The sequence below is a fragment of the Temnothorax nylanderi genome, unplaced genomic scaffold (genome assembly GCF_030848795.1).
Source record: "Temnothorax nylanderi isolate EJ_2023f unplaced genomic scaffold, tnyl_v1.0 TNYL_tig0006_pilon, whole genome shotgun sequence".
NCBI lineage: Eukaryota > Metazoa > Arthropoda > Insecta > Hymenoptera > Formicidae > Temnothorax > Temnothorax nylanderi.
The window spans coordinates 2474608-2497903 of NW_027249068.1; the positions used below are offsets into that span (position 1 = coordinate 2474608).

At 43.8% G+C, this 23296-nt stretch overlaps 3 protein-coding genes and 1 long non-coding RNA gene across 11 annotated transcripts; 2 read left to right on the plus strand and 2 right to left on the minus strand.

The window, feature by feature from the left end:
* Window positions 1–748: 748 nt before the first annotated feature.
* On the plus strand, window positions 749–8065 carry Lgs (BCL9 domain-containing protein legless). 2 transcript variants are annotated; one of them, XM_071717525.1, is made up of 7 exons: window positions 749–1373; window positions 1498–1736; window positions 2069–2354; window positions 2447–2808; window positions 2917–3382; window positions 3496–3703; window positions 3827–8065. In XM_071717525.1, the coding sequence occupies exons 1-7, from the start codon at window positions 1088–1090 to the stop codon at window positions 5679–5681; spliced, it is 3702 nt and encodes a 1233-aa protein (XP_071573626.1). In that variant the 5' UTR covers window positions 749–1087; the 3' UTR covers window positions 5682–8065. The 2 variants fall into 2 exon arrangements, with proteins under 2 accessions (XP_071573626.1, XP_071573622.1); XM_071717521.1 differs by having other exon boundaries at window positions 937–1373; window positions 1522–1736.
* Window positions 6768–10219, minus strand: LOC139779256 (uncharacterized). 5 transcript variants are annotated; one of them, XR_011719844.1, is made up of 8 exons: window positions 9700–10218; window positions 9505–9557; window positions 9210–9291; window positions 8480–8807; window positions 8265–8368; window positions 8145–8200; window positions 7957–8019; window positions 6768–7708 (listed from the first exon to the last, which is right to left on the minus strand). XR_011719844.1 is itself a non-coding variant. In XM_071717570.1 (8 exons), exons 1-7 carry the CDS (start codon window positions 9768–9770, stop codon window positions 7977–7979), a joined length of 723 nt encoding a protein of 240 aa, XP_071573671.1. In that variant the 5' UTR covers window positions 9771–10219; the 3' UTR covers window positions 6768–7708; window positions 7957–7976. The 5 variants fall into 5 exon arrangements, 3 of the variants coding, with proteins under 3 accessions (XP_071573671.1, XP_071573675.1, XP_071573663.1); XR_011719835.1 differs by having other exon boundaries at window positions 7872–8019; window positions 8159–8200; window positions 9700–10217; XM_071717570.1 differs by having other exon boundaries at window positions 8159–8200; window positions 9700–10219.
* Window positions 10220–10694: 475 nt separating this feature from the next.
* LOC139779408 (uncharacterized) lies at window positions 10695–11166 on the plus strand. The gene is made up of 2 exons (XR_011719891.1): window positions 10695–10784; window positions 10883–11166. It is a non-coding gene; the product is annotated as an uncharacterized lncRNA (long non-coding RNA).
* A 3208-nt stretch (window positions 11167–14374) lies between these two features.
* Window positions 14375–23113, minus strand: LOC139779330 (uncharacterized). Of its 3 annotated transcripts, none has more exons than XM_071717675.1 (5): window positions 22015–23113; window positions 21021–21088; window positions 19834–20841; window positions 19358–19687; window positions 14375–19291 (listed from the first exon to the last, which is right to left on the minus strand). In XM_071717675.1, the coding sequence occupies exons 1-5, from the start codon at window positions 22418–22420 to the stop codon at window positions 16778–16780; spliced, it is 4326 nt and encodes a 1441-aa protein (XP_071573776.1). In that variant the 5' UTR covers window positions 22421–23113; the 3' UTR covers window positions 14375–16777. The 3 variants fall into 3 exon arrangements, with proteins under 3 accessions (XP_071573776.1, XP_071573770.1, XP_071573783.1); XM_071717669.1 differs by having other exon boundaries at window positions 22003–23113; XM_071717682.1 differs by having other exon boundaries at window positions 21179–22143.
* Window positions 23114–23296: the final 183 nt, after the last annotated feature.

The window sequence follows — 23296 nt, forward strand, 5'->3', positions numbered from 1 at the left end:
GTCGCGCGACGGCGCGAGCCGAGCGCGCGTGCGCGCGGCAAGGACACGATACTCGCGCACACTCGCGTCCCGCTTCCGCCCGCACGGATCGCGCTACGTTCCATCTCCGTCGGGCGCACGGGCGGCGCGCATCAGGCGACTCCGTCGAATTTTCGACGGGCAGTTGGCAGCCGTGCGTAAAAGAAATAAATAATCAAAGCGACCATGAAGTGACAAATAAAGTCGGGGATCGAGAGAACAATGCTCGCGCGTACGACGGCAAGGAGGACACCCCGAGTCGCGCAAGTAGCGTGCGTCCGCACCGCCGTTTGATACCCGGACCCGTCGCGTCCGTGAGTGGCCCCGCGGCGCGTGAATGCGCCGCGCACCGCCGCTGCTCCGCCACCGCCGTAGCCGTAGCCGCAGCCGCAGCCGCAGCAGCCGCGCGCGCGACACACACAGCAGCAGCAGCAGCAGCAGCAGCAGCAACAGCAGCAGCCGAAAAGGTGCGTTATGCTCTCGCCGTGGAGGTGAGGGTGACACTTGGGACAAACTTTCTCCCACGCGGATTAGTGCTACGGGACTATCGTCGCGTTCCGGCGCAGCTTCCAGCCGGTTCGCCCTAGCGTAATTCGGTCCTATTCCGGCCGCGACACGACTGGATCGGTGATCGGTGATCGGTGATCGGTCTCGGTTATCCAGGTGGCGAGGCTCCACCGTAGCATCCCCGGCCACGGTGCGCGGATTAATTCTCGCTTGATAGACTCAACTCCCGTCGTCCGTACCGACCCATCGTGTTATTCCACGGCAAGTGGCCACATGGCGATGCTCGGAGCTGCGAACAGTTTCGTGGGTGCCGTCTGGTGAGCGCGCGCGATCTACGCTCGACCGGACGACGTGCGTCTTGCCGTTAACCTATCCCTATCCTCTCTCTATCTTCTCCACTCGTCCACCCCCGTCTCTCTCGCGTACGCGTGCCGTGCGCGACACCAGGGCATCGGGGAAACGCGAACCTAGTGCTGGTGGCCATGCGTCTATACCCGCTGTTCAACCGCAGCAGCAAGGTTTGACCCGCTCGGTCGTTTGCGAACGTTGGAACGCTCCAGCCATGAAAACTGAAAAGAAACCCAACGAGCCCAGCTGTTGTCCACCTACCACGGTTGTCAAGGATGAACCTGACGCCGACCCTGTTAAAATTAAGGAAGAAGGCACGGGTGGAAACGACGATGCGACTGGAGAGGACACCTCCGAGTGCCCGAGAGATCCTTGCTTGGATCCGTCTAACGGCGAAGGTACCATGTCTGGGGAGAATCAGAACGCTAATGGGAATCAGCCCATCCTGAATTCGGTCAAGCAGGAAGGAGACCCTAACAATCCCGCCGACGAACTACCTGGTAAGATTAACTTAATTTATATTTGCAGATCTTTATCGTATTTATTTGTACGTCAATTATATATTTGCTTTCCTTCGCTCGCATAGTTTATATTAGATTAATCAAATTATCCTTTTTGCTGTAGATTATAGTGGAAATGTTATTACAGCGGACAGCATTCAACCACTTGTCAGTAATGTTGTGGGAAAACAGATGGGAACTGGTACGAGCAGCGGGGAGGCTCAATACATGCAACAGCAGAGTCAGATTTTTGTATTTTCTACGACGTTGGCAAATAAAGCCGCAGAGACGGTGTTGAGAGGCGAATATTCTACGATCATCGCTTATCATTGTGCACAACCAGGCACTAAAAAATATTTGGAGGTATTGTGTGCATTGAATTATTTTAATAGTACTGTACTAGATTCTCTGTTACACACATGAATAGCTTGTTACAAAAATTGAATTTTTGGTTATAGAAAAATTTAGCATAATTTTTTATCGGTGTAATATGAAAATATGAAAATGCAATATTATTTCATATTCTTATTTTTTCATTTATTTCATAAGTTGTCTCGGCTTGATTTATATCATTTTCAATGTAAATATCATATAAAATGTTACTTTTGGTAATTTGTCTTTTCATACACACCACACATATTACTTATTATTTATTTGATCACCATTAATATATATTTACCGTTTTATTCTTTTAGAAACATCCAAATAAAGTAAATCAATTTCGACAAAATCCTGCTCAATGGTTAAATAATCTTGCTATGATGAAACAGAAAGGCCATCAGGGAAATGCGAATAATACTTTCCCGACTGAACAACCCCCGGATTTACCAGCACTAGATCCGAATGCTCCACAATTTTGGAACGAACAACCTAACTTGCGAAACATAAACGGTGGAAACTCCCTCGGTAATTCTGAACCATCATTGGATGATGGAAACATAGACGTGCCTTCTTGCCTTGTGCCGAATTCACCTAATTCAGGTAATTCAGATAATTTTTATTAAATCTTTTATCTAAATAAATTGTTAACTTTTTTTGTACAAGATTTAATGTATTCTATATTTTTAACGCAGCCAACCCTCAACCCGCTAATAACGCTACCATGGGCCACAGTCCAAATTTGTTAGGTGGCACAACGAGCCCAGGCCCAGGAGGTTTACAACCATCTCTCCAAGGTGTCAAAGTTCCAGACGAAAACTTGACGCCGAAACAAAGGCAGCACAGAGAAGTCCAACTGGCGACCTTACGAAAAATGCAAATGATATTATTTCACGGTCACAAGGAGGAACAATCTGGCAATGCTTTAACAGATACGACGCAAGGAACGACGGTGTCATGTCCTCCGACGAATGTTCCTCCTGGTGTTCCAAATCAATGCTCTTCGTCTATGGATTGGCATAAATTGCAGCATCACTTTCTTGAGGGAAAAAATAAGGTATGTTTCTTTTGTGTGATAAACTTAATTGAATGTCGTGGATAAAATGTTTGTCGCGAAAAAAATATATATGTATATGTAAATATATACACGCATTTCATATTCTAGACAACTGTCGGTAATCCTGGTGCAGTACCATTGCGCGGTGCCAATATGATCGGAGTACCGCGAAGTCAAGGTCCGCCACCACCGTATCATCAAACGACTCGGTCCGCCAGCGTGCCAATCGCGATTCAAAGTCCGAATCCATCGTCGCCCAATAATCCAACCAGCAATCTATCGCTACCGTCACCCCGCGCAAGTTCCGCTCTGAATTCACCGGCGGACTGCAACAGGCAGTTCCAGCTTGGTAATCAGAGGACCAGCCATCTGCCGGGGCAAAGCCCGACAAGTCAGGACTCTCCGAACCCGACCGTTTCCACGGCAGCCACAGGAGCCGTTTCGACGACGCGATTGAACCACAGCAATCCAGGAACACCAGTCTCTCATTCCCATATTGCTGCACTTAGTCCTAGTGGTGCTAATGCTCAAAAGGATGCTTCCCTCGATTTTCCTACCAATCAACAACCAAACGGTAAGTTTGCCTGAAGACTTTATAAGAATTTTTCATTGGTTTGATCTCAAAGTATGACTTGTGAATTTTTTTTATAATTTATAAATTACATTTGTGTGCCCATTTTGCATTAGTGGACGGTATGTTTTGCCGAACGCTACAATCCTTAGCTCAACAGAAGCAGCAACATGCTGGGAACGTTAATGCATCGGCCGTGAAGGAAGCAAATCTGATGCCAGTACCGAGCCCTCATCAGCTTCAATACCTTAGCACGTTCGAGGGGCAGGAACTGACCATTCAGAAACAACCTAATACGAGTCTGAAGGATGGCAATTCATCTACGTAAGTATCTTCATTCTCTCATTTTAATTTTCGAGTTATACATAAACTCGAGCGAAAAAAATCTCGGGTAATAATTATATAAAGCTCGCATAACTATAACGTTTTCCTTTACATTGACAACAGGAACACCGGTAATTCTTCGGAGATGCCCAACAGAATCTTGCCAGGAAGTTTAGATAGCAACAATCAATTCCCTACTAGATCAGAGGGCGCGAGTCCTGTACAGATGGACAGCATGAACCGAGGCTTCACGGGTTCTCTGCATAGTCCTCACACGCCACACACACCACACACGCCGGGCAGCGCGCATACTCCAGCGGATTCCGCGAAACCAGGCAACAAGTCCAGCGCGAGCGCGCAAAGTAGTCCGACGCCGCACAACACCAGCCTACCCGACAGTATGGGTCCACCGCGAACAGTGCCGGCATCGCCTACCATGAAACCCGACACATCACCACCGTCCGTAAAAGATCAGCAGCAGCAGCAACAGCAGCAACAGCAAACGCAGTCGCAGCAGCAACCACAGCAACAACAGCAGCAGCAGCCTCCGCAACAGCAGCCTACGGTGGTAAATCCGAATAATTCCGGCAATACGACGGTAGTGCCGTCGCTGAGCGGTGGTCCCCCCGGTGGTTCCTTCCCCTGCGGCAGGCCGTCCATAAACGTTAGTCAACCATCTGATAACGTGCCTCTCAATCCCAACAACATTGGCGGTCGACTTGGTGGCTTGAACACCATGGGTACAAATTTCGATCCGATAACATCCCTGGCGCAAATGAGCCAACAGCTTACGAACACGGCGGCGAGCAATTCGCTGGGCAACGAGCCTATGCATTCCGGCAATGCTGGCGGCATGATGCCGTTTGGTAATCCACATGCCGGCATGCACATGATGCAGATGGGCGGCGAGATGAACGGGAGCTGTCACATGGGTGCAAGCAGTGGTGAGCCCGGCAACGAGGTTGGCGGAATGTGCATGGGTCTTGCGGGTCCTCCAACGAGCTACAGCCCTACCACTTCGCATACGGGCAGCCCCGGCGGAGTTCCCAGCAAGATGGGACATCCCGCCATGATGGGTGGTCACGGAATAATGGGCGGCCATTCGGGCGTCGGTGCAGCCGGTGCTGGTTATCCTGGCGGTGACCCTGGACACGCGCCTCCACCAAGATTGATAACCGGCCATGGGGTTGTAGGGCCCAGTCCCTACAACGGCGCGAATGTTCAAGTAAAGCCGAATGCACCCAATACCATACAATACTTGCCGGCCAGGCCAAACGTCGGTCACGCGCCTCGGGGCCCACCCAGTCTGGATTTCCTTCAGCGATTCACTAATCCGCTGTCCAATCTGGAGTCGAAAATGGGAGGGACACCCTCCGTGAACCTTCAGTACTTCCCGAACGGTTGTGTGCCGAATAGCATGGGGGGTCCGCATAGCGGTATGCCGTCCAATATGAATGCCGCCGGGATCCCCGGTATGGGTGCCTCACCTAGAATGGATGGCCAGTCCATGAACACTCCCGGCGCCATGCACCCGTCCATGAGACCGGTCGGCAACATGCGACCGCAACCGAACTTGATGCGGATGCAGCATATGGTAGGTGGCGGCGTCTTCCCAGGCGGCTCCATGGATTCCGACAAAGTCTTCCCGCCCGACATGGTGCCGCAAAATCTGCCGAACCAGCCGAATCCAGGCATGTACGGCGTATCCGGCAACAAGGCCAGTCCGATGGGACTGGGACCGCCGCCCGACGCTACTCAGCCTCTACCACCGAGCATGGGCGGTGGGACCAGCAATTTCAAAACCGGCCCATTCGTCGGCAGCGGACCCAGCATGTCCGACCCGAATTATGCTCAACAGTTTCACAACTTCCAGCAGCAACTTTACGCCACTGGTACCAGAGGCAGCGGGCCGCCGCATCCTAATCTGCATCCACCGCCGAACTCGCACTCGCATCAGCAATTTTTCATGCCGAAGTAAACGCTGCCCGGTATTGATTCATATCGTGACGACGACGACGATGACGAGAACGAGAATGACGACGGGAACAAGGACGATTTTTACGGTGGCCTTTCATCCCTCTTTTTCTCTCTTTCTCAATATCTCTTTTGCTCTCTTTCTAACTATCCATCTATCTTTATCTCTATCTTTCGTCTATCAGGGATGTTTCTATTAATCACGCGAGATAGTTCTGGAAGTGTAAACTGTGCTAACGATGATGTAAAGGACAGGAATAATGATGGGTATTGACGAGCATCGGTTAGTTACCTTCAAGGATAATCCTGACGACTGACGCGCGAAAATTCTAGTTAACGTTTGATTTGTGTATGACATTTATGTATGTATTACATAAATTTTTTTTATTTCGTTTTCTGTTTTTAATTTCTGGGCCATGACACCGAATGTCGTGTTTCCAAATCTGTTATCTTGTTTTGGAAGTGTCGTTTCAAATCGAAATCTTCCGGAACTATTTGTAAATCCTAAATGTTAACGGAGACGTATGAATATTGTCCCACGCGTTCGTGTAAATACTGATGTACAATCTGGTTTCTCCTTTTTTTCTTTTTTTTTTTGTAGGAGTCGTTACTTCAGCGATCGAGAAGCACATTGTTAGATTAAGAAATACGTTACTACACTCGAGTGTAAAAAAAAATTAAGAGAGGAAGAAAACAGGTGAGATCTCTCCTCTCTTTTTGTGCTTTGTTCATAATGGTTGCTCGGGATAAAGTAATCGTATGCAGATGTGCATGGTATGATGAGCAAGAGGATTTTGGTACGTCGGTACCGTAATTCATCCTTCCTTTATCACTAAAATACTTAAACACAGTCAAACAAGCTCAAATTTATTATTGTACATATATACCATATACATATTATACATATTATATATATATATATATATTATATATATACCTGTTGCAACATAATCCTTCAATATCGCCCGTCCCGAACGTTCCTTCATCAATCCTCCCTATGACCAACTCTGTGCATAATCATGACTTCCCTCCCCCTTCCCTTACCTTGTAGTTTACAATATAAGGAAAGAATTAATTGAACTAAGAACAATTATGTTGTTGATGAATGATTTTTATTATAAATGAAAAATAAAGATATTTACAAGAAGTCAGTACGATATTTGATCGATAATCGTTTTGCGATTCAAGAACGGCCGTCGGAGTTCACGATAAGAGTCCGTATCTGCCAAGACGCGGGACGCGACTAACTTAAAAAGCGCTACGTTTTCAAAGTGAGCAGGCTGATTCTCAACTTACTCAAATCTGTGATAGTCAAAGCAAGAGAACGTATCCTTTCCTTTTGGTCTCTTCCAAAAGATGCAAAATACATATCTGCTCTGTTTGGGGAATGATTCTTTAAATACTACACTTCTAACACTTCACGATTGTCCGCTTAATCCGAGCATTATGCATAGATGAACGATGTAAAAAGAGAGATAAGGGGACAAAAGAAGAAAAGTTAGATTCCTTCAGGCAACTTGAGCAACGTGAAGCAGTGACACGGCTACATCGACATAGTTTGTGATAAAGTAATAGGAATCTTAGAACACTGCGACGACGGGGCTTGCGCAGAGCGTTGACACCATCTATTACATAGGAGTAAGATCTTTTTCTACAACGTCATATTTAGCTTGTAAAACGAGCTGTGTATAATTTCTTCTATAGATTCATGTTGAAATTATCAATCTCGTATCTCGCTAGCGAAACATGCTACTTGCGCCGAAGTAGTTTTTCATAAACTCTGCAATCGTTAGAACAACGATACACCCGCGCAAATAGGAGACCTACATTTCGCTTCCTTAGGATCAACGAAGTTATGAGCTCAATTATAAATGTAAAGCTTATCGTTAGTCGACTTCCCTTTGTAATAAGTCACACATTATCGGCCACTTTATATCCAAAGGTGCATACTAAATTACTAAAAGTTGTTGCGTTGTGTATATTTCTTAGTTGCCGAGCACCGGTTGCGTTCTTTCGTCTCCTGGTTCACTCCTGTAAAAAGTTGATACGTTGAATGAGAAGAACACTTGCGCTTCTTAAAGGTTCGCTAAATCGACGCTAATCTCTCTACTCGATGTCTTTACGCGATATATACCGAGATATAATCGCAATAAAAGCAAGCTATACTTTAAGTCTTAAGGATCTGGGACTATACATTATTTAGCAAAATTCATCACACTGTATGCTGTCTGCAACTCTGTTCATCATAATCAATTTTATACCCGAAACCCAAGTCAAACCTGTCCTTCTGTACAGCCTTTCATTGGTTGGATGTGCCTGAACCGCGCCGATCATCTCCGTTTCTGTAAATAAGTTTCATGCCTTATTAATAAACGTTTTTGATACAAACGTCGTTAATTTAATACAGGAAAGCATTGCATTGTTAATTATGTTAATGCAGTTAACGGATATATTTGCATTGCATTACCGCTGTTAATTTACCTTGACCGTTGCGCCTCCGAAGATGTAGTACTTCCGTTTGTGCTGAAAGGTAAAAATTCACAATAATGTTTACAACGGATAATAACTTAGCTGTATGTATAATTACCTTTTTTTGGCTGGTTTTGCTGGTGCAAAGTCATCCCATTCGCTAAGATCGTATTTGGATAAATCACCATCTTCCTCCTCTTCCTCGTCCTCTTCCTCTTCCTCCTGTGATTTACGTTACCGATTAAGTATTCGCCAAGTATTTCAATCGATGCTACCGAAGAGCGTGACATCACACTTTTCAATTCACGCCGCTTTAAAGCATAAAGACTTTACGTTTTCTTCTTGCTCCTCCTCGTCTACTTCCTTCCTCTCTTCCTTGTCTCTGGGTTTACTACGCGACGGGCTGCTGTATTTGGAATCCTTCGAGTCGTCGTCGGAATTCCTCTCTAGTTTCCGCTTTTTTTTACGCCGTCCAAACTCGTCATACTCGTCATCGTCGTCTCGCCTCTCCTTGTACTCGACGACTCCTCGGTCGTTATACCCACCTCCGTATCCCGTGCGTTCCTCTATCTCACCGAATTTCGGGGCATTGCACATGTTACACTGCTGCCGGCGAGCCCAGTTTACGTTACCGCACTTGCTACATTGCCAGTCGTCCGCGCTGCAATAAAATTTTTATGCTTTGCACATACAGAGATAATTTGAAAGAGATAGCATTGCGGAAATATGATAAAGTGCAAAATAGTATTATACACTGTTACTACATTACTTGTTTTTATACATGTTTAATAACTAGAATTGTTGACATTTATTCCAATAACCCGACATATAGCGTTACAATCGAATAAATTAATTTCTTTATATACATAAAAACGTTAGCTTTACATCCAAATGGTCATAGTTGCCCTTAATTCTCACCCTATTATTTATGTACACACTTATTTGTATCCATTAACTGTATAATATATTCATGCACAATTTCCATACACATACAACAAGTAATTGATTTTCATACATTGTTTATTACCAATAAGAAATAACTTCATACCAAACGTGGCATTACCTGAAAAGACCTCTACTTTTTTCCGCGGCTGCTTTTCCAATTTCCTGACCTAATTTTTTCTTTTTCGGGCATTCGCCTCTATCTGCATCAGAAAATCATATTGATAAATAATAAGTGTCCAAACGTCTCACATGGAGTAAACACTTGGAGCGCTACTCCATTTGCTACTTTCATTTATCTAACATGCAAGTGGCATTCTACGTTCGATATTAAACCATTGTTGCTAAACAACATCGCAAAACAGTTTCATGCGTCAGTGTAACATTAATATTTCGAACTGTGCACAGCTGCGTACCTTTCCCACAGCGATTGCAGGAGTTACGCCTGGCGAAGTTTATATTGGCACATCTGAAAAAGAGAGGGGAAAATCGACGGATCATTATTCAATCGTGATGCACCCGAATCCTGATTTAGGGAGATAAAAACGTAGTTACAGGGAGGGAGAGGGGGCGTGATCGAGGGTGCGAATCGTCGTAGCGAAACTACGTACTGCGAGTCAGGGCAGACCCAGTCGCCGTCGTTGACGCCACGCTGATTCTCGTCGTCGACCTTGCCGTCCATCTCGCCGTCGTCCTCCGATTTCGCGTCGTAACCTTACAGCGGTCCGTCCGGGGTGGGCGGGTAAGCGACGTCTTACTGCTCCGTAGCAGTCGTAGCACTACCCTATCTCAGCAGTCGCCGTCGATTGTCAACTACCGCGACTACCGCATCCCGCGGTGCGACACGAACGGAGTCCCCGGACTCCCCGGTCTACCGAGCGACGGTGCCTACGGCAAGTGGCATTAGCTGATATCAATTGTAAGACCGTCAGCGTCAGCGGATGAGCGTACGCGAGTAGCGAGTGGCGAGTGCGGAGTGCATGCAAATCAGACGAGCGCGCCGTGATGTCTGGCTGGTCTGGCTACGGCTGCGAGTCTGGGCTCTGGGCTCTGGCGCAGTTACATCGCGCACGAGCCGCGGAGCGGTGCCGACAGCCGACATCCTGTCGCGGAAGAATCCCCTACGTAGTCTACGTACTTCCCGGGCTGCGTTCCGATATTCGCTGCAAGTACTGAAAATCTATAGTTTACGTGACGTACATTATAGTTTTTCAGTACTGACAGTGAATATCGGAACGCAGCCCCGGGCCGCGGGCTCGCAAATCCCCTATATAATTGTTCCCTCCCGGGTTCGCAAATTCCCTACAGCTCGTCCCAGATCCACAATATCCACATGAAAATATATATAAATATAATTGATTCAACGAGCAAGTGGCTAAAAATTGTAGTTCAATTGGCCTCGAGCGGAATATATTGTCATTACAGTTATGCAAATATTTCCCATGAAACCACCTCGCAATTAGCAAGATTATTTATTTATTTACAGTTTACGGCTTACTTACAAAGAGGCCTTCGAGGCAATTTCCAACGTTCCTCGGTGTTCTCTAGAATCTCTAATTCTCTAGGAACAAATCAAGTGTTCCTGCTAGTTTCCCTTCTTGTTAAAGTGCGACTGCATCTAATTCGTGCACTTGCAGGGGTGAGGGGACGGATACCTGATACCTGGCGTAATCGCGTAATGGAATTTATGGAATTTGTATGTTTTTCCTCTTCCTCGATGCGGTTCTATCGGTCTATCCTCATAGTCTCCTGGAAGAATTGCAGGCGTCAGAATGTCTATACGGATGATTACAGGCAGACAAGCAGACAAGCAGACTCGCCGGGAACACGGGAGAGTGGAGACCCGAGTGACCAGAGTCCGTTTTGACCAAAGTAATTTATTTGTTTCATTAAAAACTTAGACGTTGGAATGCGACTTCTACACGTGTGTGACGGGTATAATATGTAAAACTAAACGCTACGATATTTATATTTATAACTATATGCTTATTTCTTTACGATTCCTCACTGGTCTCAACGCAAATATATATCGTGTATATGAGATAATAGAATAATAGCCGTTGTGATATATACACATATACATACGTACGTATACGTACGCATGCATACGTGCGTATACTGTTCGATAGCGATAATTAAACCTCCAATGCGCTAACTACCGCGTGCTGTTCCCTCCTCCCGCTACATTGATTTTTCTTTACAAGCGAACGTTCGATCATCCAAGTCGGGACACGATACGCACGCAGAATACAAAGAGCGACAGACAGGCGGATAGAGAAATACACCTTGTAAGTTACACTCACTCAGAGATTTCTTTTTTCAAGTTTGTAAACCTAAAATCGTGCCACTCCGATTATTAATATCATCAATTGGCACGATTTTAGAATTTGTGTACGAGAATATTTAAGTGAACCGTCGCAGTCAAACTCTTCGAGTTTGAAACTCTTTTTTTTTTTTTCACTTTGTTTCTTTCAATCAGCTCTGCGATTAGCAACCTATCGTCCGTCGCTCCTTGCGTCCTGTCCCGACGTTTCATTCACGTCCCGGCTCATCGCATCGCGCCATACATACCGAGGATCTAGGGGTATATTTACAGAAATGTACAGAGCGATTATACAATTCCGCCCGAGCGAAAGTTTTTTTTCGGTGCGCGATTTTCCCAAGTCATCGCCTCCCGTTTTCTCCCGGTCCCCCAGGATCCCCGTTGCGTCGTAGGTAGGTCATCGTTTTACATAATATCTCTTTACGTATGTCTATCTCTTTTTCTATTTCTTTTTATACAACGCCGCGCGACGTTGTAACGGCGACTCTGAGGGATCGGTCGATTATCGAAACTGAAAGTACTTTCGGGCTAGGGGTGAGTTGCAGGGACAAATCATCCGCGGCACAAATCAGAGAGGGTGAGAAAGAGAGATTACCGGACAATGGGGATAAAGTCTACCACCCTTCACTTCTCTTTTTAGATCTCTAAGTATTGCAAAACGTATATTTCTCGCTTACGTTTAGAAACTAATAACACTCTATACCTGTTAACGTTTGTTTAACTAAAAGAAAAGATGAATCGTGGACTTGAATATCGTTTAGTCCATTTCGCGATACCTATTCTATACGCATATTTTTATTCTTCATTTTTAACGACGAGAATACGAATGATTTCACAATCGTCGGCCCACGGTAAAACGATATATTTGCAGCTCGTTAGATGCGTTTTTTAAATTTTTGAATTGTTATACGTGTCTCGGAGTTGTTAAACATCAGACGATTATTCGATGTGAGAAAAGTCGGTCAAATCGGCCATTGGATTCGCTTCGCATTATGCTGCTTTTTTCCGCTCGAACGAAAGAAACGTGTTTGTCGCGAATGTCGGATTCACGATCGATCCGAGCCTTGTTTTAAGACAGAAAATCAATTACGCGGGTCACACGGTATGATTGCACTTTTCCGTTTAACTGATGTCGAGATTTTGTACATTTAACAATGTAGGTCTATCAACAAGGGAGAATACTATTCCTAAACACGAAGGCCGCGAGACGTTAAAATCTACGCGCGTCAATTTATCGAGCCTATTCTTTTTAGCGGCACTTCGTTACGCTTCCTGTATTTCAACTAAAATAAGAGCACAGAGTCAGGCTCCTCGAAGAACGGAAGAAAATTCTACAACGAAAGCATAGTAGCTACAAAGAATAGATCTATCGACGTAGACCATCTCGTTTCTTCGATAAAAAAAAGTTTGCAAATATTATCTCTCTTCTGCTTAACTCTTGGCAACACTAGAAGGGTCGACTGCCAAGGTATACTCTTTTGATGTTTCAACTCTGCCCTTCTTCCTCGTGCTCTTAATTAATGTAAACTTGATTTTAGTTTAAACTCTGCTCTATATATTTATTCCAAAAATTATATCCGTCTGCCCTTCTAGTCTCAATCCAAGTCCTCTGCTCTTCTATAATTAAACAAGTGTTTTTCACTAACTCGTCAGTATATATATTCTGGTTCTCTTAATTTAATACTCGCACTACGGTCGGGATTTTCGAAGAAAGTCTGGCCGTGCCCTTCGTTTAGCGCGACGAGACTTCTCGACGACCTAGACTAATTCCAATCAATATCTTACAGTTATTTACACAAGTCTCTACTGTACAATCTACAAGTCTTTTTCGTGAAAGAAAACTTTCTCATTGTTACTCTCCCTCTTTTTATTTCTCTCTTTCTCCCTCTCAAAAATTTGCGCGCGCGATGAAACGTTTTTGGGAGCGAAAGCAACACGTCGATACGTTCGTGTTAGTCGTTGCTGATAAAAATTTACACGCTCTACTTGTACATACACGCGCATATACACATACACACACACACACACACACACGCAAACATACGCATGTGGAAATCAAAATTTATCTTTATAGATCGGGTAAATGATCGGTGATAACCGGTATAGCTTTACTGCGAACAGAGCGAAGGCACCTTAAAATATCAAGTGGCGTATTCAGTATCCAGCACCTATGATTATTTAGTTTCACCGTTACTGCTTCGAGTGAATAGTCCGGGGGAGTTTGGGCTCAATCGTTAAAAGGAGAATTCTACATCCTGACTCGAATTTCAAAAAAGTATTGCCAATTGATCCCAGTCACTTTCCTTATGGGAGGGACACGGATACGGATCATTCTGTTCTCAATTTGGTCCTTTTTATTTCACTGATGCATTCGTTCGGTGTTTTCCTTAAGTAATTATCCGCTTGTCGAATTTTCGCGTTTTGGGATTTTTTTCATTTTCTCGCCGCGAGTTTTGCTTCCTCGTCTCGTTCGTCGGTCTCAATCAGCCGAAAAAGTCGTTCGACTCGAGCGTGAAAACGAACTTTCGGAAAAGAGTCTCCGGGATAGAAAAGTGTCTAAAAAGAAGTCTCTCTCTGTGGCGGCGAATAGGTTCACCTTTGATGATCTCATCGGATCATTGCTGACTTTAGGCACCTACGATTCTATGGAACTAGAGAATTTATGCAATTTTACACACACTCCATCGTTAACGCTCGAACGATTTTATACAGTAGATCGCGTGTATTCTCCGCAACCGCAGATTACTACAGACGTACGCACCTGTTATCTGTGTACACTTTCGTCGTACTCAATTACCCAATAAATACATTCTTATCTTTTTACTCATTTCGTTCTTGGCTTCTTTTGCGAAAAAAATTAAAAAAAAAAGAAGAAAGTTGCTTACGCTGCTACAAACCTATCTGTTAAGAAGTCACATTACAACAAAAATCTGCGGTTGAAATTAATGTAACGCAGATACAACTGAAGATCAAACTAAATCTTTTTTATTTCTCGACTTACAAGCTTTTTCTCTCGGTTATATTAAAAACGTAACGTGAAGGCACTAATATAAAGTGAAGTGAGAATGAAATAGCTATGTTAGCTAGAAACGGGTTTACATGTATAACGAAAGCGTAACACAACGTATACATCGACATTTTTATTAATGTCTCTCTTATATTAGAATCATAACGTATATCGTGCTAAATATGACGAACTTACAAAATAATAAAATATACGGCGAACAATATAATCATTATTGTGTATGTACACTGTTGTAACGAAACATGTAGCAGTATTTAATAACGAAAGAAATTTGTCGCAAACGCGAAGCACATAAAATATATGCGGAGTTCTGTCAAAATTCGTAAAACTTGATTTTTCTCTGTACCGTTTAAGGACGTTCTCCGGTCCTTATACTAGAGAAAATCGATTTTCTTTAGATTTTCTTGAAACTGTGAATATACGTTAATTTAGGTGTGCTTTATGCGTGGTATAAATTTCAGTACCTCTTCCGGTATAAAAAATCAAGATACTGAGCCTCAAAGTTTCAATTTTTACCAAAAAAAATTTTTTAATTTAATTTTTTTTTAATTTTGGCATTTCTTCCTTACAGAACTCGACGAGAGGAGCAACTTTGGTCCTTTTGACCAACCTCGTATCTCTTACCGTTTGGCCTGGAAAACCTTTTCATTAGTAAAAGTTGAAACTTTGAGGCTCAGTATCTTTATTTTTTATACCGGAAGAGGTACTGAAATTTATACCACGCATAAAGCACACCTAAATTAACGTATATTCACAGTTTCAAGAAAATCTAAAGAAAATCGATTTTCTCTAGTATAAGGACCGGAGAACGTCCTTAAATGCAGAAATTGTCAATGCAGATATTTAGATAATCGACTGTTTTTAGAACGTTCCTGTTGTGTATTCGGATAGAGAAAATATCATTAACATTTACGATGTTTGTCACAATATTTCACTGTCAAATCATTTTCATCTGCGAAGGCGATGAGTTTGTACGTCTGTTAGTATGTTTTTAATGACTTAGCGAGGAAAAAAAAAGAGAGAAAAAGGGACTTTTCCGATTAACTGAAATATATTATTTTATGTCCCTCGTGAAAAGATGTAGGGATCGGCGATATACCTAGTACTATCCACCAACTAGCGCGTTAAGATATTCTTCTACTTAGCTATTACTGGGTAAGATAAACTCTCAACAGATAATAAGTGATATTATCAAGTCAGTAATCTTTCGCGACAGTTTTGCGATGTGTATACCAAACGTAAAGTCGCGTGCAAAAATGTTTCCTTATTCTATGCTCAGTTCCTTAATTGTTAAGTTTTATATATATATATGTACAAGATGTCTTATCCCTCAAGATATTCTACATATCTATATGAAATATAAATGAATATTTATATTTTATGTGACATGCAGACGATCTACATATTATATAAGATATAAACATTCGATTATAGCACAAATCATAGTCGTGCTATCAAGAATTGCGAAAAGAGTACGGCCGCATCAATTGGGAAATCGCGATGAAGTTTCCGTAGTATGGACTTGTTTTTATGTTAGCACAGAGTGGCCAATAAAAATCGTTATAAATAATTTACGCATAGAATAACGCATATAAATAACTTAAGCGAGCTCTCCGCGTGGTGAGATATGATTCTCGGAAAAGGAAATAATATTTTAATCTATGTACAAGTACACAGCTCCGTTATTAATTGGGATCAATTTTCGCGATCACAAATTTGTACAAATTCCCTTTTCCTACGCCGCTCATTTGGTCGTCTATATACTATAAATATTAATTTTAATTCTCTCAGCAGTGTATGAGACGTCCGGATTTCTTTCGTAGCAAAATAATTTTTGCGATCCTGTATCGGAGGGTGTTATGTGTATATATGTCGCAGGGATTTCATGTAATTCGTTATTTTTTTTGCAAAATCCCTTAAAAAAAAACACAAATTACCCGAAATCCCCGCGACATATATACATGTATATATACTTTCTAGAGAACAATACTACTTCTCGTATCGTTAGCTTCTCTGTTCGAGACTAAGGCGGTATGTGTGTCTGTGTTCAAATTTATATGTATGTATATGTAGTCGCGGGAAGAAGGATGAAGGTAGCAAACTCTCTCTCAATCAAGTGAAGGTTCTATCTCTCGTCTTTGGATTGAATCACGGCGATCTCTACTTTGGTAAAAGTACATCTCCCGTGGTCTATAATTTATTCCGTCGTCCCTCACCTCTCGCGTGGGATGAGGATACAATTAGAATTCGCGTTCAAGTAAAACACCGGTTTCGCTCCGCCGCGCGCGGATCCACGCCCTTAAAGAACGGATTGTACTACATTCGCCAAAAAATCACCTTTTCACGTAGTCGACACAACAGTGTTCGTCGGCGACAGATGCGTCGAACTTGTCGTTGTTGCTGTTGTGTTCGTCGTCGTCGTCGTCGTCGTCGTTGTCACCATTGTCGTGCTCACCACGCTGCTCACCTGCGCACTCGATTCAAAGGTTCGCACGCTCGAGTCCTTCTCCAAACATGGTCTCTTCGCCTCCTTGTGCTCGCCGGATGAGCTGGGTTTCCGCTTGTGCTTCGAGCTCGAAGAGTGGGAGCGACTCGACGTCGCGTGGCCGTCCTTGCTAGCGTTACTGCCGGACGACCTCTTCTCTCCATGCCTGTGAGTGCAGTGATGGTTATCGCAATGGCATTTTTTTCTCCTATCCTCCGATTTCTTCTCAACGTTCTTCGAGCCAACCCGCTCAGATTTTTCAACGACGGGGTAATTGTGCGACAGCCCAGGAATGCTCGGAGCATCATCCTTGTTGGCGTCATCGGATACTTTAGATTCGGATTTCAACTGGTGAGTGGGACTCCGATGGTGATGTCGATCGTGCTTTCGCTCTCGTCTCTCGTGGTCCCTTCTCTTCTTGTGCCTTCGCTCTCTGCAATCCTTCTCGTCCCTGCATCTGCATTTCGATTTCGAGTGCGCCGTGCCGTGAGATTCGGACGGTTTCGGCGAGTTCTCATCACTGCTGCCGTTTCTGCTGTTGCTGTGTCTTTCGTTCTCGGTAGACGGAGACGTGGAGGATATTACGGACGAGGAAGAATACGAAGAGACGCCGGTCGTCGTCGCTGTCGAATTCTCGCTGCCTGGATTACCGTCGGTCGCAAAATCGCCAGTTTTCTCGTTTTTTGCTCTCTCCTTTGCTTCGTCTTCCGCCATTTCGATCAACGCCTTAACAGCATTTTCTGTCGCGCATTCCATTTTCGATGTAAATGCCAACATGGTTTCTATCTCGAGCAAGTTGCAGTATCTCAGTTTTGCGGCGTCATCTTTGCACCATTGATCGGCGATCTCAAAGCTTTCCTTGCGGATCTTCTCTATCACCTCCTTGGAAGCCTCCGAAACTTCGGTGCGCAGCGACTGGCACACCTCTTCGACATCAGTCTTCGATTTGTAGATAGCTATCTCCAATGCCCTGTCTACAACCTCGGTGGCGTACGTTTTAGCAACGTTTTGCCGTTGCATCAATAATTCTTCGTCGAGAACAATCGGAGAAGTGTCTCCGGTCCCAGGTGTGTCTCCCGACGGAGACAATTCTGATCCGCTCAATCGTCTCTTAGTCTCTTTTAAGGAAGACGAACTATCAAACTTGGAAACCATTCTCGCTTCTACTACACCGGTAACGTTTTCTTTACTGGATACACTCTTACTTTTGTCTCTCTCGTGATGACCACAACGATGATCCAACTTGTGACCGTTGCTATCATATTTTTTCTTCTTGCAGGAGTGACAGTTGTCAGAACTGCTACCGCTGCTACTATGCGTGTGATGACTGCTCGATTTCTCGCTGCTGCGACGACGATCCTTATGTTTCTTCTCGGATCTCTTCTCGTCCCTCTTGTCGTTGCTCTGCTTCTGTTCGTTGGTTTCACTTTTGGACGATTTAGTGCTACCAAATGGATCCGCTGACTGATTGTCGCTACCCTCTTCCTTATCCTTTCGTTTGAGCGACGAGTGCCTGGAGTGATGTCGACTCTTACGATGTTTCCCATGCTGATCGGATTTCTTCAGATTACCCTGATATTCGGCCGCTCTTTCCTTCGCCTTCTCGAGAGAATCGATCGACAGTTTCTGCTCTAAACGTTGCCGATTCGTATTCTCCTTCTGCTCGTCGCCTATACCGACAGCTTCCAAAGGCTTTTTCTCCTTAATACGATGAGCAGACTCGTTTACTGCGCGAGAGTGTCTGATGCTCGTACTATGCTGCGATTCTGGATAATACTGCTTCAGTCTGATGTGCCAAGCAATACTCGAGACGGCCGAAACCGTCCTGAATTGGTGGATGATATTGCGTGGTAGAAAATATATGTCGTTGTCATAAAGATTGATCTTGGCGTAACGGACACCTTGCCGACGCAATTGATTCAGCTTTGCATCTTCCACCCACTGTACGCACTGCGATATCGGTGGCTCGTGCAAGTCCAGCTGTAGCTTCTCGACAAGTTCAGTGAAGTCACCCGCGTAAAAGGCCACGACATCCTTTGTGATCCTATTATATTGGGACGCCTGGCCGCCGTGGACGGCTTTCAGCACGCCAACTGCCGCTGTGGTCATCCTGTCCAATCCATGGCCGACGTGATCGGCATGTGCCTTTGTACGATCCTCGAACATGTATTCTCGAGCCTCACTAAGCCGTGGTAGATACTGCAAATTTCTCAATTCGTTAATGCCCGTCCTACGTCGTTTATACGGGCTTTTGTTTATGTCGGCCGTTGGTACTAGTTGTTCGCCCGGTCGAATCCACAAGATAGGGCCGTCGTTTGATTCTTGCGGCGTATCCATCTTTACAACGGACAGAGGTCCCCAAGGCATTGTCTAGAATACAACACGATTACATTAGCAAATGTATAATAAATATGTGGATTTATCCGATGTACTTACCATTTTTAGAAATGGATTCTCTTCTAATTTTTGCAGTAGATCCGGAAAATATCCACCGACTTCTTCGTGAACAGTGCCCACCAGACTTATTTGGTGCAACGGCCCGTATCTAATAGTACCGTTACTATAAGCTTTACAAACTTGGTCTTTGTATTGAGCCATTGTGGTTGTTTCTATGTCGCTGTTTCTACCCAACACTCCATTTTTTACAGTTAACGTGGGATAATTATTCGCCATATAGTCCAGAAGATCAGGTAGGTATGCAGCTGCATTATGTACTATGCCCATAACATGATGGGCATTTCCATTTTCATCTTCACCGAAAACCACCTAGGAAATGTAAACAGATTTCATTATAAGAGTCTACCGTGCGTGAAACTGAAAGAGCTTTGATGCGGTTAAAATCACGAAGCTACAAAGCTACTTCAATTTATTTGATTATTACACATATATAACATTGAGTCGCATTTACGTACCTTGAAGTACTCCTGCGCCAATTCTTGCATTTGTTCATTCGTTAAAGTACCAATTTCATCCTGAAACATATGGACAACTGTCGCACCACCGTTAGGATACGTTTCTATATGGATGAATTTCTTGTACTTTAGGCCTTCTAGCAATTCCTTTTTCATCACCGGATTGTTTAGCATCTTGTAGTTTTTCGTTTGTAGATTTAACCTTAGGTTTTCATTGACAGACTTTGAGAATGGGAGAACCTTGCTGCTCAACGAGGACAAAATGTGACGATCCCGTTTACATTGTACACCAATGCTCGCTCTTTTTATTCCTTTGCGTTTGTGACACCGTGAACAATATCGTCTATCTTCCTTCGAGCGTTTCTCTCTTGAAGACGAATAGGTTTTTGAATGCGAACTGGAAGATGGATTAATAACGGAATCTGTGGTTTTGTCTTGGGACACTGCTGCCAACTCTGTTCTACCCGGCTCTGCTGAAAAATTATCTTCTACCCATTCGGATTTAACCGTTTCAAGTTCTTCTTGCGAATCTACGGGCTCCTTCTTAATCTCAATAGGCTCTCTTGTCAATTCCCTGTCTGTGATATCTTCCTTTCCGATAGCATCTTGCTGTTTGCTTGATTCTGTTTTTGTAACGCCAACTTGTGAGTCGCTTATCTCCTTTGGCGATGGACAAAACAGATTCTCAGTTACTTTATCTATACACGTGACTGCACTATCGGTGTTCTCTTCGTTATATTTTGCCGTATCCATAATAACTGTAGAATTCGCCGACATCATACTGATGGGAAATGTCGTATCTGGACTATGAGGATCAGGACTGACAGAAACTCTTGGAGGATAATCAGGACTCCTCGGACTACCGATCACTTCGCCATTACTTTGCGGGCTTTCCCCTAACTGTGGTGTATTGTTGGAGAAATTCACACATCCTTCTAATTTCGCTTTTGTGGATAACACGTGTACATCTCCAGACAACATTGTGTCGTTGTTACGTGTGGAATCAGTCTAAACAGGAAACAGTTAATTATAAAATAAAGATTACCTTGGTAGCGTCATTTCTACGGTATAAATAAATATAAGAACTGCTTTGCCAGTGGTATGTATCAGTGTAGAATATGCATAATAATAATATAAAAATATATATAAATACAAAAATTACTTAACAAAAGTTGTGCGATACCTACATGCGCAATATGTTCAACTGGTTCCTTAACAGTTTTTACTACATCATTGTTGCAATGATCTGGACTTCCTGTATCAAAGATATACCATTCCATTTAGTGATGTGTAGTAAATCTTATTATAAATTATATCTCAATTTTATAATTATTATATAACATACGATATGTCAGGGTGACGGGTGGCTCCATGTGAGAATGATCAACTAGTTAGTAAATACCCAGATTTGAACCTGACCTGGGACCGTCCCACATATACTTGGATTTTATACGAAGTTGGAAGAAAAATTGAAGGTTTTGAGAGAAGAAGGATGAGATAAATGAACCCATCTTATAGAAACATGTTTCAATTATATAAAATGTATGCAAATTATAACAATTTTACATTTAAAACTTGTCTATCTTATTCTTCTATGGAAAAAATTATATTTTTAAAAACAATTATTAAACTCAATTCTTGTTCTTGTATTAGCAGCAAAAACAATTTTTTCATTCATGCTATTTTATTTGAAATTAATAAATAAAAAAAATAAACCCAAATATCTAGTAGCATTTCAACCAAGTCGCATACAAGTTAATTTTTATTTAACCCAGACTTTTATATGTTTAAAATAAATTTAAAACAATTAAGTATAAATTATTAAAATATAAATATAGATTGTTAATATAAACAGACTTTATAAATATATCCCCTGGCAACAATTTTTTAGTAATTGCAACTTACAAACATAAATGTTACATATCGTCAAATCTAACAGAAATTTACTTTGATCGTAACTCAACTACAGTTTATCTGTGTTGAATACATCCTACGTATTAGAACATTGGAATGCAAAGCTTCACACAGCTAGCTGTCAGACTACAAGGATAAACACATCCTGGCATTTCGAAAGACACAGATATCAAAGAGCTTGCTTGCAAGCCGGTCGGTTGAAAATATCTCCCAAGGGTTTTTCGCGCGACAACTAATAACACGGAAGAAGATTACCGTCTGGCTCACCCGGAAGACAAGCGGTGTCGTCCAGGTCACTACCATGGTGAGACATGCTGCGCCGTTGGGGGGACGGCTGTTGCGTTTGGTTGTCGGGCTCGGTGCTCGCGACCAGGTCAGCCACATCACCAGACGAGCTTGCGAGGCCCGTGCCCGTGTCTCTCGGTAACGCGTGCCCTTCCGTGTTCCCGTGAAACGGTGACGCTGATGCAGGGAGATCCGTGGGCGTCCTCGGCGAATTACGCGCGGGATCGCGCGCACGTTCGTCCGTCCCCTCGACGACGGGACGCGACGCCGTCCCGGATGACGTAACGCTCCCTGCTTTACTCCCAACTGACTCGGTTGCCCGCTCGCTCGTATTATTTACATCACATCCTACGTTTGACACGATACCCGCACCGTCCTCGGATGCCATCTTGGTTCCGTGAGGCCGTGAGCGACATCCCGGACGCGGCGGATACTACGCGGCCGCCGATTGGCGATCGCGCTCGCCGGCGGCGGCGCGCGCCGACCGCCATTCGCCCGCGCCGACGCCGAAGAGTGGGGGCCGCGCCAGTAGACTGGGCGGTTCTATCACTATCAGTACGAGGGACGAGCGGACGAGGGACATTTTTATCCGCCGGATAATCTTCGATCTCCAAACCTCCGCGATACTTTTCGATTTCTGTCGCCTACCGTCGCCTACCACGGTGGTAGTACCACCGTCACGCCGGAATTGACGAGCGACGGCGACGGGAGGACTAGAGGCGTGAGAACCGCGTGTCATTACCCGCGAGGATCAGCGTGGATTTCCGGTTGTCCCGCTCGGGTCGACGCTCGAATCTCGAATCTCGAAAGCGTACTTCCGAACGGAACAAATGAGTCAGTGCACTCAGTGCCAATAACGAGAATTCACAAAAAGTCTATTCCTTTTGAAACTGCAATAATACATTTTCACTCGCGTTACTGTTTATTATCATTATATTTTCTTGATGCTATGCTGATTTTTGAAAGTCTAATCTTTCTTACAAGCTCCACAAATCCGCAGACTTAAAATTGCAAGAAATCTTGAAATTACATTTCTTGGAATTTTGATTAGCGCCATCTCTAACATGAATATATTCTACTGGTACTTTTGTGTCGATTTTGGGAAATCAATTCTATCGGTAATAAATGTCGGCAATCCTAAAAAATTATTATCAGTAGCTGATAAAATACGCCTCGATATCGACCATCGATTAAACTTGAAAGTTGAATCATGAAAATCTAAACTCTGAAAAAGTATCTTTAGAATATAATAATGATATGAGAG